Source organism: Apodemus sylvaticus, chromosome 8, assembly GCF_947179515.1.
Source record: "Apodemus sylvaticus chromosome 8, mApoSyl1.1, whole genome shotgun sequence".
NCBI classification, from domain to species: domain Eukaryota; kingdom Metazoa; phylum Chordata; class Mammalia; order Rodentia; family Muridae; genus Apodemus; species Apodemus sylvaticus.
The window spans coordinates 84701753-84715938 of NC_067479.1; the positions used below are offsets into that span (position 1 = coordinate 84701753).

At 47.7% G+C, this 14186-nt stretch overlaps 1 protein-coding gene and 1 non-coding gene across 2 annotated transcripts; both read left to right on the plus strand.

Moving 5' to 3' along the window:
* Nucleotides 1-8467: 8467 nt before the first annotated feature.
* LOC127691830 (U6 spliceosomal RNA) lies at nt 8468-8574 on the plus strand. Its single transcript, XR_007979400.1, has one exon. It is a non-coding gene; the product is annotated as a U6 spliceosomal RNA (small nuclear RNA).
* A 1613-nt stretch (nt 8575-10187) lies between these two features.
* Chchd1 (coiled-coil-helix-coiled-coil-helix domain containing 1) lies at nt 10188-11714 on the plus strand. Its single transcript, XM_052189841.1, has 3 exons — nt 10188-10354; nt 10454-10572; nt 11418-11714. The coding sequence occupies exons 1-3, from the start codon at nt 10231-10233 to the stop codon at nt 11529-11531; spliced, it is 357 nt and encodes a 118-aa protein (XP_052045801.1). The 5' UTR covers nt 10188-10230; the 3' UTR covers nt 11532-11714.
* The last annotated feature ends 2472 nt before the right edge of the window (nt 11715-14186 follow it).

Below are 14186 nucleotides of genomic sequence, written 5' to 3' on the forward strand. Positions count from 1 at the left end.
AAACCCCAAATCACACAAGCTTATTTTATTATTATTATTATTGTTTTTTTAAATTAATTTATTTTTTATTGATATATTTTTTATTTACATTTCAAATGATTTCCCCTTTTCTGGACCCCCATTCCCCGAAAGTCCCATCAGCCCCCTTATTATTATTATTATTATTGATTTTTTGGATTTGTTTTTTTTTCCGAGAGGGTTTCTCTGTGTAGCCCTGGCTGTCCTAGAACTCACTCTGTAGACCAGGCTGGCCTAGAACTCAGAAATCCGCCTGCCTCTGCCTCCCAGAGTGCTGGGATTACAGGTGTGCGCCACCACCGCCCGGCATCACACAAGCTTATAAAGGCAAAAACCACAGACGGGGGGGGGGGGGGGGTGCAGGGCTTACGGACTTTCCTGGCTGTAACTCTCCTGACTGATGGGCCCCAGGTGGCCCGGCTTGGCCCATTAGTCATTTTCTTTATCTGGCACACACACAGCTGCAGTTCTGGGAAATGTTCTTCTAAGTTCCTACCTTGGCTTCCTGGGGGGTCCCATACTATTCCGAGGGGGTTGAGCCAACTTTTCCACCTCAACATTCCTTCCTTTTCTTTTTGGAGTTCTAATCATGGAACTTCTGCTTCCTCTTGTTGCCTAAGCATTAGTACCTGTACGGTGCTCACCCTCTCCTTAACAAAAGATATCAGGTGATATAGGGCCCTAGGGTAAGCAATAGGAGAATAAGGATGGGTCCTATAAGTGATGACACGAGGGTTGTGAACCATGGGGATAGGCTATACCAACTCTCAAACGAACCTCGATTGGCCTCTCGTTCCCTCTATCTGCGATCTAGCCGTTCTCTGAGCTTATTCATGGAATCTTTTACCACCCAGAATGGTCAGTGTAGAAGTAACATTCTTTGAGTGCAACACACAGCCCTGCTCCTTTTAGGAACAGCAAGTCTAACCCTCATCTATTCTGGAGTACCACCTTGGATAGGGAAATCAAAGATTCTTGTAACTTGGAAATGGACTGTTTTATGGTCCGAAGGTCTTCAGTCATGGCTGTCTTTAGATTTTCATAATAGTGTGGTGTCTGTATCAAGGCTGCAGCTTGATGTGCTGCTTCCTGCTGTGACTCCTATTCCTAGTAACACAGCCAGAGTCAGGGAAACCAGTTCTCTTTTGAACCTGGTGGGGTGATCAAATTTGTCAACGAAAGAAGTTTCATCATGAGCCTAGGAACCAGTTGGACCATCACGCAAAAGTCTTGGTAAGGTAGCTGGAGGATACTGACGGAGAAGGCTTGGGGGAGGGGTTGGCAGTCTTTGAACACCAGAGGGTCCTATTAATGGATTCGGCCCCACTGCCACTAGGGTCAAGCTCTCTATCTTTAATCGTATAGAGAACACAACCCCAGGATCGGGACCAGATACGAAAAACCTGATTCCCCAACTACGACCCTTAATCCAGTCAGTAAACAATTTTCCTTGTTCAGAGAAACGGATCACTATGGGATTGCACGGACCAGAGTTACAGGTAGCAGTAGAAGTTGGCACATATCTCCCCCTCTGGGGACACCTGGTGGGCTCTGAGTGGTTTCTAGACACTGTTACCAGATCCCAGGAGGAAGTTGGGTGCCAATAGGCATTTCCAGATGTCTCACATCCCCATTCTTTACAATAAAAATGTTCTAAGCCTCCACATCGTCTAGCCTCTTTCCTGGGACGACCGTCATGGGGGCAAACATAGAATTCGGTGAGCCTTAGCTGACATCGTGACCAGGGTCTAGCACAACCTATGGGGGCTGTTCGCTGGGTGTGGGTGGCCTCTGAAAGCACTGGTAAACTATCTGGTCCAAACTCAGGGATGTCCCATGTCTCCAGCCTAGCCATTAGTAGGCAGAGATCTAAAGTCATATCAGGCCACCAAGTCCCTGGGGGAGCCACTTTCGAGGTGCTCCATACCACCTCTCCAGTCTGGGAGAGCACCTGCCAGGTCAGCTTTTGAGGAGCCTGGGGATTAGAGGCGTCACTTAGCTGGGGAAGGTTCAGCAGGAGCAGCCACACGGTGAAGCCGAAGCTTAAGGGGGTTGTCCATCTTCTCCGTCTTCCATTCGGGGTCCGGTGGTGGAGCAGGCTTGACGTGGGATGCATGGATCCAAACGGTGATGCCCTCGACCTTGACTGCAGTTGGAGAGGTCAGGAGCGCCAGGTAAGGTCCTTTCCAGCGAGGCTCAAGGTTGGATCCTTGATGTCTCCTCATGTACACGGAATCCCCGACCTGGAACTGCTGAAGCACTTGCAGGTCTCCAGGCTTGTGGGCCTCGGCCAGCTGCATCCACACTTCCCTCTGCACAGTCTCAAGGGCTTTCAACCTGGCATATAGGGTGGTGTTAGAGTAACAGCCATGCTCTGTCAAACCTGCCCAGGGAGCCGCATGAGGGGGTGCTCTGAAAAGGAGCTCATAAGGAGTAAGGCCAAATCGGCCAGGTGTGTTCCTGACCCTAAACAAGGCCAAGGGCAGGAGGACTGTCCAATCTGTGCCGCCGGTCTCTAAGGACAATTTAGTCATGGTCTCTTTTAAGATTCTATTCATCCTCTCTACCTGGCCTGAGCTCTGGGGTCTATAAACACAAAGTAAATTCCAATCAACTCCCAATGTCTTGGCCACATCCTGACTTACCTAGGCAACAAATGCAGGCCTGTTATCGGACCTGATTACCTTGGGCATGCCAAGGCAGGATCTCTTCCAGTAATTTCTTTACCATGACAGTTGCAGTTTCTTTCTTGGTGGGGAAAGCTTCTAAACCCACCCTGAACACTAGAGGATACTTGTTACCATATGGGGCCGGGTTGATCTCTGTGAAGTCAGTCTCCCAGTAGGCACCAGGGTGATCTCGGAGGCGCTTGCTGGGCCCCATCTTGTTGGTAACAACATTGGCCTCTGGCAAGGGATGCAGCCCATGGTGGTATCTGTGACCAGATCTTGTAGACCAATTATGTGATAATCTGTGGACTTTATCAACTGGATTAAATTTTTAGTCCTTAAATGAGTGAGTCAGTGGAGGTGCTTAATGAACTCGATGGCCTCTTTTCTGGGGAGCACAAGTTTTCCATTTGTAGTTCCCCTAGCCCCATATGGGGATTCTAATTGGGTAGGTATCTAATTGACTCATGAGTTTGTAGTCTTCTTTTGAATGTTGAAACGGGGGCAAAGGCACGGCCTTCTCCCATGTAGTTAGTCATTAGACTAATGCCTTGGGCAGCCCTTTTGGCTTCTGCATCTGATGGTTTCCCAAGGCTATAGGTGAGCCCTCTTCTGGTGACTGGACAATGAATGATAGCAAGATTTTGTGGCCGATGAATGGCCTCCAGTAGAGCTAAAATTTCTTCTTTATTTTTAATGTCTTTTTCCGCTGAGATTAACAATCCTCGCTGCCCGATAAATAGCCCCATGAACGTGGGCGGTGGCAAAGGCATATCGGCTATCAGTATACATGTTTATTTTCTTTCCTTCTGCCAGACACAAGGCTTGGGTGAAAGCGACCAATTCTGCCTTTTGGGCTGAAGTTCCCTCTGGGAGGCTGCTAGCCCAGATGGTGCAACCTGGTCCTCTACTGCCGCCCCCGCCACCCTTTTACCTTCCACAACGTAGCTGCTCCCATCTGTGAACCATGTCAGCTGGGCATCCCACCAAGGCTGATCTTTCAGGCTTCGGCAGAGCCCCGTCTCCTCAGCCAGAACCTCCTGGCATTTGTAGATGACTGTACACTGGGGGTCTGAGTCTGGCAGTAGAGTGGCGGGGTTGAGCATGCAGTCTCCATTTAACAGCAGGCTCTGATAGTGGGTCATGCGAGCATTTGAAAGCCAGCATTCGGGTGGCTGCCTGACCACGCTCTCATGGGCGTGGGGAGCTATGAGTTAAATTTTGACCCAGAGTCAGTTTATCGGCGTCTTTGATAAGTATTGCCATAGTCGCAACTGTTGGCCAGCCACAAGCCACGGGATCCAGTTTTTTTTTTTTGATAGGTATGCCACTGGTCTCTTCCAAGGTCCTAGGGGTTGGGTGAGGACTCCCTTAGCTATCCCGGTCTTTTCTTCTACAAAGAGGATGAACGGCTTGGTGACATCAGGGAGGGCCCAGGACTGGAGCAGACAGCACGGCACGCTTAATGTCACTGAAAGCCTGTTACTGTTCTCGGTTCCACTCAGAGGGCGCACGGGTCTTGGTTAAAGGGTAGAGGGGGGCCGCCAACGAGGCGAACCCAGGAATCCACAGTCTACAGTAACCAGCAGTCCCCAGGAATTCTCGCACCTGGCAAGCCGTTCATGGCACCGATATCTGAGTTAACAGCCCATTTTCTTGCTTCAGTTAGCCATCTCCTTCCCCCTTTGAGTAACTACCCTAGGTAGGTTACCTGTTGTTGCCAGATCTGAGCCTTCTTAGCAGAGGCTCAATACCTGAGCTGAGCCAGTTCTTCGAGTAGACACCCTGTTCCCTGACAAGTTTCTTCTGTGGCACCAGCAAGGAGTAAGTCATCTATATATTGAAGCAAAGTTACCTGTGGATTGGGGGCTCAAAAGTGGGCTAAGTCTTGATGTAGGGCTTCATAAAAAAGGGTCGGAGAGTTTTTGAAGCCCTGTGGCAATCTGGTCCATGTTAGTTGTCCAGCGGACCCAGAATCCGGGTCCCTCTACTTGAAGGCAAAGATGTTCTGACTAGAAGGGTGGAGCCGTAGGCAAAAGAAGGCATCTTTCAGGACTAAGACAGTATACCAGGTATGATCTGATGGCAAGGAACTCAGAAGATTGTAAGGGTTAGGCACCGTAGGATGTACGTCCTGCCCCTGCCTATTCACCTCCTGCAGGTCTTGAACAGGTCAGAAATTCCCCGTGCCCGGCTGACGAACAGGCAGAAGCGGGGTGTTCTGAGGTGACTGACACTTAACCAGAATTCCCTGCTAGAGGAGACGCCACTGAATGTGGGGCCTGATGCCCTCTCGAGCCTCTCTACTCATGGGGTACTGACAGACTGCCACAGGAACGAAGGTGGCTTTTAGTTCTATGACAATGGGTGGTCATTGTTTGGCCAAACCCATGCCAGCTGTCTCGGCCCAAGCCCCAGGAAACTGTTTCAGCCAGTCTTCCAGGTTAGCAGATGGCGTCCCCGGAGTTTCAAACAGTCTATGCTCGTCTTCTAGACTCATGGTGAGGGCTGTAATTATGTGGCCACCTCAGGTCACTTGGGGCCCTTCGGACGTGAAGGTAATTTGGGCCCCCATCTTGGTTAAAAGATCTCTCCCGAGCAGGGGAGTAGGGCTGATCAGGAATGAGTGGGTTACGCGGCCCACTCCTAAGTCTACGGTTCTTTGGGTAGTCCATGAATATTGCTGGTGACCAGTGGCCCCAATCACCCAAGATTGTCAGATAATGGTCCCGTAGGTTTGAATAGGACTGAATGTTGTGCCCCTGTGTCCACTAGGAACTCAACAGGTTTCCCCTCCACCTTAAGGGTTACCTTAAGGTAACCCTTGGGGAGAGGCTCCAAGCCCAGTCCTCCCTATTCATCATCTTCAGTAAGGGCCAGCACTCCCTTTGGTGGCCCTTTCTTCTTTTTGGGGCAATCTCGCACCCAATGACCTTTTTCCTTGCAGTATGCACATTGATCTTTACCGAAGGAGGCTCGATTGCCCAGGTCCTCTGGCTTTCTAAACCAGTTTCTAGTCTGAGCCTGCTCCCTGTCACTTACTACTGTGGCCAAGATTCTAGTCAGATTTCTTTCTTGTCTCCTGTCTTTCTTATTTTCTCTCTCTTCTCTTTCTTTTTCTTTTCTCTCTTCCTTTTCTTCCCCAGTCTCCCTTTTATGGTACACTTTCTCTGCCCCCTTCACTAAAACCTGTATAGTCTTGCAATCCCTCAATCCTCTGTAGCTTTCTCATAATATCTGTTGCTGACTGAGCAATAAAAGCCATCACCACTGAGGCCCTCTGGCCCTCAGAGGTAGGGTCAAAGGGAGTATACCTTCTGAATGCCTCCAGGAGGCACTCTAGGAAGACCTAGGGGGCTTCAGTGGCACCTTGAACTACTTCTCTTACCCTTGCCAAATTGGTGGTGGCCCCATGGAGATAGCCACAAGAGCCCGGCGGCGGTAGATTGTCAGTCGCTCCCTACCTGCAATCGTGTTGTAGTCCCAGTCAGGTTGATTGAGAGGAAATCCAGCATTTATAGCATTGGGGAGCAGAGAGGGGGCTCCATCCGCCCCAGTCACATTTTTGCGAGCTTTGAGGAGAATCCTCTCCCTCTCTTCAGTGGTAAAGAGAGTCTGGAGTTGTTGGCAATCATCCCACGTGGGCTGGTGAGAGAACATCAGGGACTCCATGAGGCCTTTCAGCCTCTGTGGGTCCTCAGAAAAAGGAGGGTGATTAGTCTTCCAGTTACACAAGTTTGCAGAGAAGAAAGGCCATGTTGGAATGGTTGTAAAGGTGCCTGGCCATTGGGCCCCGCTTACTAACGTTCCCTGAGCGGGACCAGGGGTCAGCGGCTCTGAGTCCCCTGGGCCTGTCGGGATAGAAGGCCCGGCACCCTCCTGACCCGCTGCCATGGCCGGTTGAGGGGCCAGAGTCGGTGGGTAAGAAGTAGGAGGATCCAGGAGGAGGAGGTCCTCGTGGAGGGCGAGATAAATTTTCTTTGGAGGGGCGGGTCGGGAGGACCCCTCCAACTGGTTAGAACTCTGGACCGCCCAGACTTGGGAGCTTGGCTGGCCCTTGGGAGCGTGGCGAATCCACGGCTTAACCCAGGGGGGTGGGTTCTGAGCCAGGTCTTGCCAGACCGTAATGTAGGGCTGCTGGTCCGGGTGCTCTCCTGGTCCACCCTGAAAAACAATGTCTTTAACAGCAAGAATAATGGATAGATCGAATATTCCTTCAGGTGGCCATCCTACAACAAGGGTAGGCCATTCAGAAGTGCAGAAAGTCTGTCACAGCCCTTTTCGGACCTCAGCCAACAGGTTGTGCGCCCTACGCTTCACTTCAGCCCAGTGGTCAACAGTCAGACTAAGGGGGATAGTTATCATCTGTCCCATCGTCAGTCGAAGTCAGACGCACAAATAACAGAAAAGACAGAACAGCCACAAGAGCAAGACACAAATGGCTGCGCCCAGTCCACCACAAAAACGAAAGTGAAGCCGACGGAGATGTGCTGACCAGGATCATTCACAAAGGAGACCACCAAGCATCCTTGGTTCTCTAATCCTCCCAGGGCATCCCCCAGGGCGTCAGCCTGTGGTCTTCCAAGCAAGTCTAGACCATAGCCCAATCGCTCTCAGGAGAGATCTGGCAGCTGCAAACTGAAAGCGCTTCAAGACTGGACGGAACAGACAGCATAGACACTTTAGGTGCCTCTCTTACCTCCAAGGTCGAGTTCGTGGGCAGGGGGCGACCACGAAATCATGGACGAGCCTCCAGTGTGGGGAGACCCCCACTCAAGTCTCGGGGAAGGGCGAGCATCCTACAGACCACAGAAGTCGGCACTTGATGCAACACAGCAAGAGGCTTTATTCAGGATCCAGCTAGCTGGGGCTGGGCTCACACCTCACGCAGGAGGGAAGGAGAAGAGCCCCGAACCCCAAATCACACAAGCTTATTATTATTATTACTATTATTGATTTTTTGGATTTGTTTTTTTCGAGACAGGGTTTCTCTGTGTAGCCCTGGCTGTCCTAGAACTCACTCTGTAGACTAGGCTGTCCTAGAACTCAGAAATCCGCCTGCCTCTGCCTTCCAGAGTGCTGGGATTACAGGCGTGCGCCACCACCGCCTGGCATCACACAAGCTTATAAAGGCAAAAACCACAGACAGGGAGGGGGTGCAGGGCTTACGGACTTTCCAGGCTGCAGCTCTCCTGACTGATGGGCCCCAGGTGGCCTGGCATGGCCCATTAGTCATTTTTTTTTTATCTGGCACACACACAGCTGCAGTTCTGGGAAATGTTCTTCTAAGTTCCTACCTCGGCTTCCTGGGGGGTCATAAGTTCATGTTCCCATGCTATTCCGAGGGGGTAGAGCCAACTTAGAATTTTCCATCTGAACACCACCATGTGTCCTCAGAAACTGAAGTCCTATCAACAGACTCAGTGGCAGCACCTCTATTCACCAATTGAGCCATTTTGCTGGTCTGTACTTGAGTATTTTGGGGGATTAAGGGTGATAAAATTGGAAACTTGTAAAAAATAATGGTGAACACTTTTCCTTTTTTGTTTCATTATTTTATTTCCTTGTTTCTCTAAGGCAGGGTCATGTTATGTGGCCCTGGCTTGCCTAGTACTCATTACATGTAACTTAGGCTGGTTTCAAACACTTAATCTGTTTCCTGCCTCAACTTCCCAAGTGTTTGGACTGTAGGCATATGCCACGCCTGGCATAACTTTTTAGCATGAACTAGATACACAAAGGCTCGTCTCTTGTAAAGGGATATTTAAAAATATTTTTCCATGCTCACTTTGGCAGCATGTATACTAACATCAGGTGGATAGAGAGACTATTAGCATGGCCCCTGTGCATGGATGACAGGTAAATTTGTGAAGTGTTCCATATTTTTCTAAAGTGAGTAAAAAAGGATTTGTTAGCAAATGCAAATTAAAGTTTGGGAAAGAAAAAAATGCCGTGTGGTGTGTGTGTGTTGTGTGCATGCGCGCACGCGCCTTGCAGCAAGCTATAAATATGAGCCCTGCGAAGTGGATGCTGGAAACCAAACCGAGTCCTCTGGAAGAACTAGAAACACGAGTGGGAGCTAAGATTTCAAAGTAGATGCTGGGGTAGATAAGGTCACAAACAATAAAACTGTGTGTGATAGGTGCTGTGACTGGCTGCCCGGTAGTGTGTGGTAAGAGAGGGAAAACCTCTCTGATGTGAACCCAATGTTAATATTGGGATTCACCAGAAAAATCAAGGCCACCATTTTGGGCTAAATTTAAAGCAAGCTTTATTAGATACTAAATACTGACCAAAAGATGGTCTTTGATCAGGACCGGTTCCTTGTAATTTCCCTCCTGAGATTGGCCTCGAGCTACATGACTCAGGAAGAAAGCCATTCAGTAGGTTATCATGGGAGAATCCCAAACATTTTGTGGTAAGTAAGAAAGTATCTATGCAGGCTGGAGAGATGGCTCAGTGGTTAAGAGCACTGACTGCTGGTCTTCCAGAGGTCTTGAGTTCAATTCCCAGCAACCACATGGTGGCTTACAACCATCTGTAATGGGATCTGATGCCCTCTTCTGGGGTGTCTGAAGACAGCTACAGTGTACTCATATACATTAAATAAATAAATAAAATAATATTTTTAAAAAAGTAAACCTCAAAAGATAAATCTAAATATAAAGTATGCAAATACATGTTGCTCTAGAGTAGACGTCATATAAACTACAGGACTGCTGGATTCTTCCATTAGCAGAAATGTCTTGGGAATTTATTTGCGAATACCAAAGAATCCATTGCACATCTTTTGACTCGGTTTTGTAAACAGTTAAGTCAAACACTAAGTCCAACAAATCACAACTGGAGGTCTATAAAAAATGATATAAATGCCATATTATTGTGTATGTCATACATAAATATTACAACGTTCACCCCACTGTGCGGTCATTCCAACTGAGTAAGCAGCATCTAACCAGCAGTCCATATAAGAGTTGTAAAAAGCAAGGATTATTTTATTTTGTTTTTTTTCGCCACAGGGTTTCTCTGTGTAGCCCTGGCAGTCCTGGAGATCAGGCTAGCCTCGAACTCAGATCCGCCTGCCTCTGCCCCCCTACTCCCTCCAGTGCTGAGATTTAAAGGCGAGGGCCACTACTCCCTGGCAAAAGGAATCATCATTCTCACAGATTTGTTAAAACAAAAGTCCTTTGCAACTCAAAAATCCTTAACCCCAGCCCCAGGGGATCCGACGCCTTCCCCTGGCCGCCACGGACGCAGCACCCACGTGGTACCCGCACACAGACATAGACTCACAAATAAGGGGCAGCCTCGAACACAGAGCCCTTGAGTCCAGTCCCGTCCCGAGCACGCAAAGGGCGCGCACAACCTAGGGCATCCTAACCTGGTGTCGGTCGCCAGCCCGACGGGGCTCGAATCGAGAGTCACAGTGAGACCAAGACCCGGAAAGTGCGCGCACAGCTGGCTGTGGGCCACAAGCCAAGCGCGTAGAGGTCAAGAGGGGTCACGCACGGCGCCGCAGAGCCTACTGGGAACGCTGTGCAAAATGGCGACTCCCAGTATACGCGGCCGCCTGGCGCGGTTTGCGAACCCGGGAAAACCTATCCTGAAACCCAACAAACCTCTTATCTTAGCTAACCGCGTCGGGAACCGACGCCGAGAGAAGGGCGGTGAGCACTTGGAGCGTGGGTGGCTGGGTAATCTCGGGGGTCGGGGGAGAGGTGTTAGGTCGGCCTGAGACTGAAGGTCCCCCAGTTCTTCCTCTCCAGAGGCAACCTGTATCACCGAGATGTCGATTATGATGGCTTGCTGGAAGCAGAATGAATTCCGCGACGAGGCGTGCAGGAAAGAGATCCAGGACTTCTTCGATTGTTCTTCCAGGGCGCAGGTGATGTCTGGCTCCTAGAGTGCCTTCTTGGGAAGAGAAAGAGAAATACAAATAAATGGTTCACAAAGTGAGAAAAGTTTTGTCGAAGGTTGATGATCTTCACTAATTTGCTAGCCGCAATAGTAGTTTCAGATGATAACAATCATTTGTACATCTCAAATTCCTTTAAATCTCCTTTTTTGTTTGTTACTTTGTGTGTGTGTGTGTGTGTAAACGCTTGCATATTTGAATATGCAGGGACACATCTGTGGGCACCAATGCTGCATGGTGACCTGAGGCAAATGTCTGGACTTTTCCTCCATCCTCTTCCACTTTATTCCTTGAGGCAGGGTCCCTTGGGGTTTGGGGTTTGTTTTTTTTGTTTGTTTATTTGGTTGGTTGGTTTTTTTTTTTTTTTTTTTTGGTGTTTTGGATTTGGTTTTTTTGAGACGGGGTTTCTCTGTGTAGTCCTGGCTATCCTGGAACTCACTCTGTAGACCAGGCTGGCCTCGAACTCAGAAATCCACCTGTCTCTGCCTCCCAGAGTGCTGGGATTACAGGAGTGAGCCACCACCGCCCGGCTGGGGTTTGGTTTTATAAAAACTATGGGTCTAGTTCAGAATAAGCTGAAGAGGGCTGGAGAGATGGCTCAGCAGTTAAGAGCACTGACTGTTTTTTCCAGAGGTCCTGAGTTCAATTCCCAGCAACCACATGGTGGTTCACAACCCTCTGTAATAAGATCTGATGTCCTCTTCTGGTGTGTCAGAAGATAGAGACTGTGTACTCACATGCATAAAGTAAATAAATAAATTAAACAAAATAAGCTGAAGAACTGTTACTATTTTTTTTTTCTGTTGTGTTTTCAGGAAGCTGGGAAGATGAGATCAATCCAGGAGTCTCTGGGACAGTTCGAGAGTTTACCTCCCCACAGAATGACCAAGTTGTTACAGAGGTTTCCCAACAAATCTCATCTCAGCTGAAACGGAGAAACATTTTCAGTGAACTCTCATTTCCAAAGGCTATACTGAGCTGTGTCTTAGGGGTGTTTGCATTTGTATTCCCATGAGTTTTTGAAGGGTAAAATGAGGCAAAGCACTTAATTTTGCTCCTTTGAATGAGTCATGTTCTGAATGCTGTCTTGAAATAAAACCTTCTAAGAAGAAGTTGGCCATTTCTTCTAATTAGCTCCTCCTCACACCCCTAACCCCACCCTGAAGATGAACATCTTGGCCTTTCCCTTCATTGGGCAAGCACCCAGCCACTGAGCTGACCATTCACACGTCCTTTCTTGAGCTCTGTAATCTCCCCTAGACTGTGTAGCTCTGGCTGTCCTGGAACTCACCCTGTAGACCAGGCTGGCCTCGAACTGCAAGATAACTTGTCCCTGTCTCCTGAGTGCTGGGATTAAAAGCGTATGTCACCACTTCCCAGTCCAAGTATGCTTTTGATGAACAAGTCTGGATGTCTTTTGTTGCCTTTCAAGTCCTTTACATCTTCCAGTCCTTTGGCTTTTAGATACATAAGTAGCATCAGGGTCTGTGTATGCAGAGCCTCCTTACCATCAGCTGTATTCAGTGAGTGTGTACTTCACAAATAGTCTGTCCAAAGTGATTACTGGAGCACGTGCGTATACTGATAACCCGGAGAATCTGCACATACATTTTATTTGATTTGTACAATTAATATTTTTAGGGGCTAGAGAGCTGGTTTAGCATTTAGGGGTGCTTGCTGTTTTGGCAGAGGACTAGCATTGGGTTCCACAGCAACCATGCTAAGTACTTCACAACTACCTGTAACTAGCACCAGGGACCTGATAGACTTTTCTGGGGCCTTCAAGTGCATTTAGAGACAGATACCATAAAAATTTGTTGGATATGTTGGTTCTGACAATTTAGAACCTAATAAAGCCAAGGAGTGGCTCTATTGGGGGTGTGGCCTTGTTGGATAAGTGTCTCACTGTGGGAGTGGGCTTAATAGCCTCATCCTAGCTGCCTGGAAGGCAGTCTTCCAGTAGCAGCCTTCAGATGAAGATGTAGAGTTCTCAGCTCCTGCACCATGTCTGTCTGGATGCTGCCATGTTCCTGCCTTGATAATGGACTAAACCTGTGAACCTATAAGCCAGCCCCAATTAAATGTTGTCCTTATAAGAGTTGCCTTGGTGATTCATGGTGTCTCTTCACAGCAGTAAAACTGTAACTAACCGTGGTACATGCCTTTTCCCCAGCACTTAGAAGGCAGGCAGGCAGATCTTTGAGCAATGCTGTAAAGAGACCCTCAAAACAACAACAACAAAACAATCATAGTTTTAAAAAGTTGATTAAAAAAAAAAAGCAAGTTGGGAGTTGTGGGTTTACATCTTTAGTGCAGCAGAGAGGCAGTCAGATCTTTGAGTTATAGCCAGCCTGGTCTATAAAGAGTTCAAGAACAGTCAGGACTATATAGTGCAAATGTCACAAAACCCTCCAAAAAGAAAATTAAAAGGTAAAAATTACCAATAAATTAAATTCTTATATATTTGGTACTTTTACCTAAGAAATTTGAAGGTAATGTTTTTTCACTTCCCCTCTGCCAACTATTTTCTTTTTAAGTAATCAGGTAGAGTGGATTATCGTGCTTCAATATTCCAATTCTCCCAAGTGGTAGAACTAAGATTTGGTAGGCAATTCATTGTAATGTCTGGTTTTTCTTAGGTTCTCCTGTTTGCTGACAGTATTTACTGTCCTCTGATAGCAGGGATAATTATGTGGGATTTTATGTATGTTCTGTCCTTTTAGGCACAGCCAAGTTAGCCTTTTCTTTCTTTTTTTCTTTCTTTTTGTTTATTTTTTTTTGTTTGTTTGTTTTGGTTTGGTTTTTTGGATTTGGTTTTTTCGAGACAGGGTTTCTCTGTATAGCCCTGGCTGTCCTGGAACTCACTCTGTAGACCAGGCTGGCCTCTAACTCAGAAATCCGCCTGCCTCTGCCTCCCAGAGTGCTGGGATTACAGGCATGCGCCACCATCGCCCGGCAAGTTAGCATTTTCTTGGTAGCTGATAGTACTAATGTGGCATAGAAAGGAGAGTTCTCCATGGTCTAGTGTGATAATTACTACGGTGAAGAGGGGTCTTTCCTCCTTATCTCTCGATAGCTAGATTTCCCCATAGTCGTGTAGTCCGCTATAACTGCCTGGTTCTGTAAGCTGGGTATTTTAGTTATATGAAGAAATTCAGTTTTTGGATACTTTAAGGAGGGTCAGTAGATTCCCATTAGCCTAATAAGTCTGTGAACTGGGATGAGGAGAAATATATCTATCCACAGCTGAAATTTATCATTTCAGTCAGGGTTATACGAAACAATCGACAGTAGCATTAGTGTCCATATAAAATAATCAAGAGGGCTGGGTGGTGGCATAGAACACAGGGCCTTGTAAATGCTAGGCAAACACTTATCCAGCCGAGGCTGGAGAGGTGGCTCAGCCAATAAAGGCTGGGCTCACAACCAAAAATCTAAGAGTTATACCCTGCCAATTTTAATGTATAAACAGTACTATGTTACACGTTTGTTTTGTAAGTCTCAATAATTGTATTTAAGCCTAATTAATGTGTAATAAACAATCAGGCGAGGTGGACATCCACGGACTTCACTATACTGATAAA

Coding starts and splice junctions, on each gene's coding strand:
- Chchd1 (XM_052189841.1), top strand. CDS start 10,231: ATGGCGACTCCCAGTATACGCGGCCGCCTGGCGCGGTTTGCGAACCCG. Junction 10,355..10,453: donor CCGACGCCGAGAGAAGGGCG/GTGAGCACTTGG, acceptor CTTCCTCTCCAG/AGGCAACCTGTATCACCGAG. Junction 10,573..11,417: donor ATTGTTCTTCCAGGGCGCAG/GTGATGTCTGGC, acceptor TTGTGTTTTCAG/GAAGCTGGGAAGATGAGATC.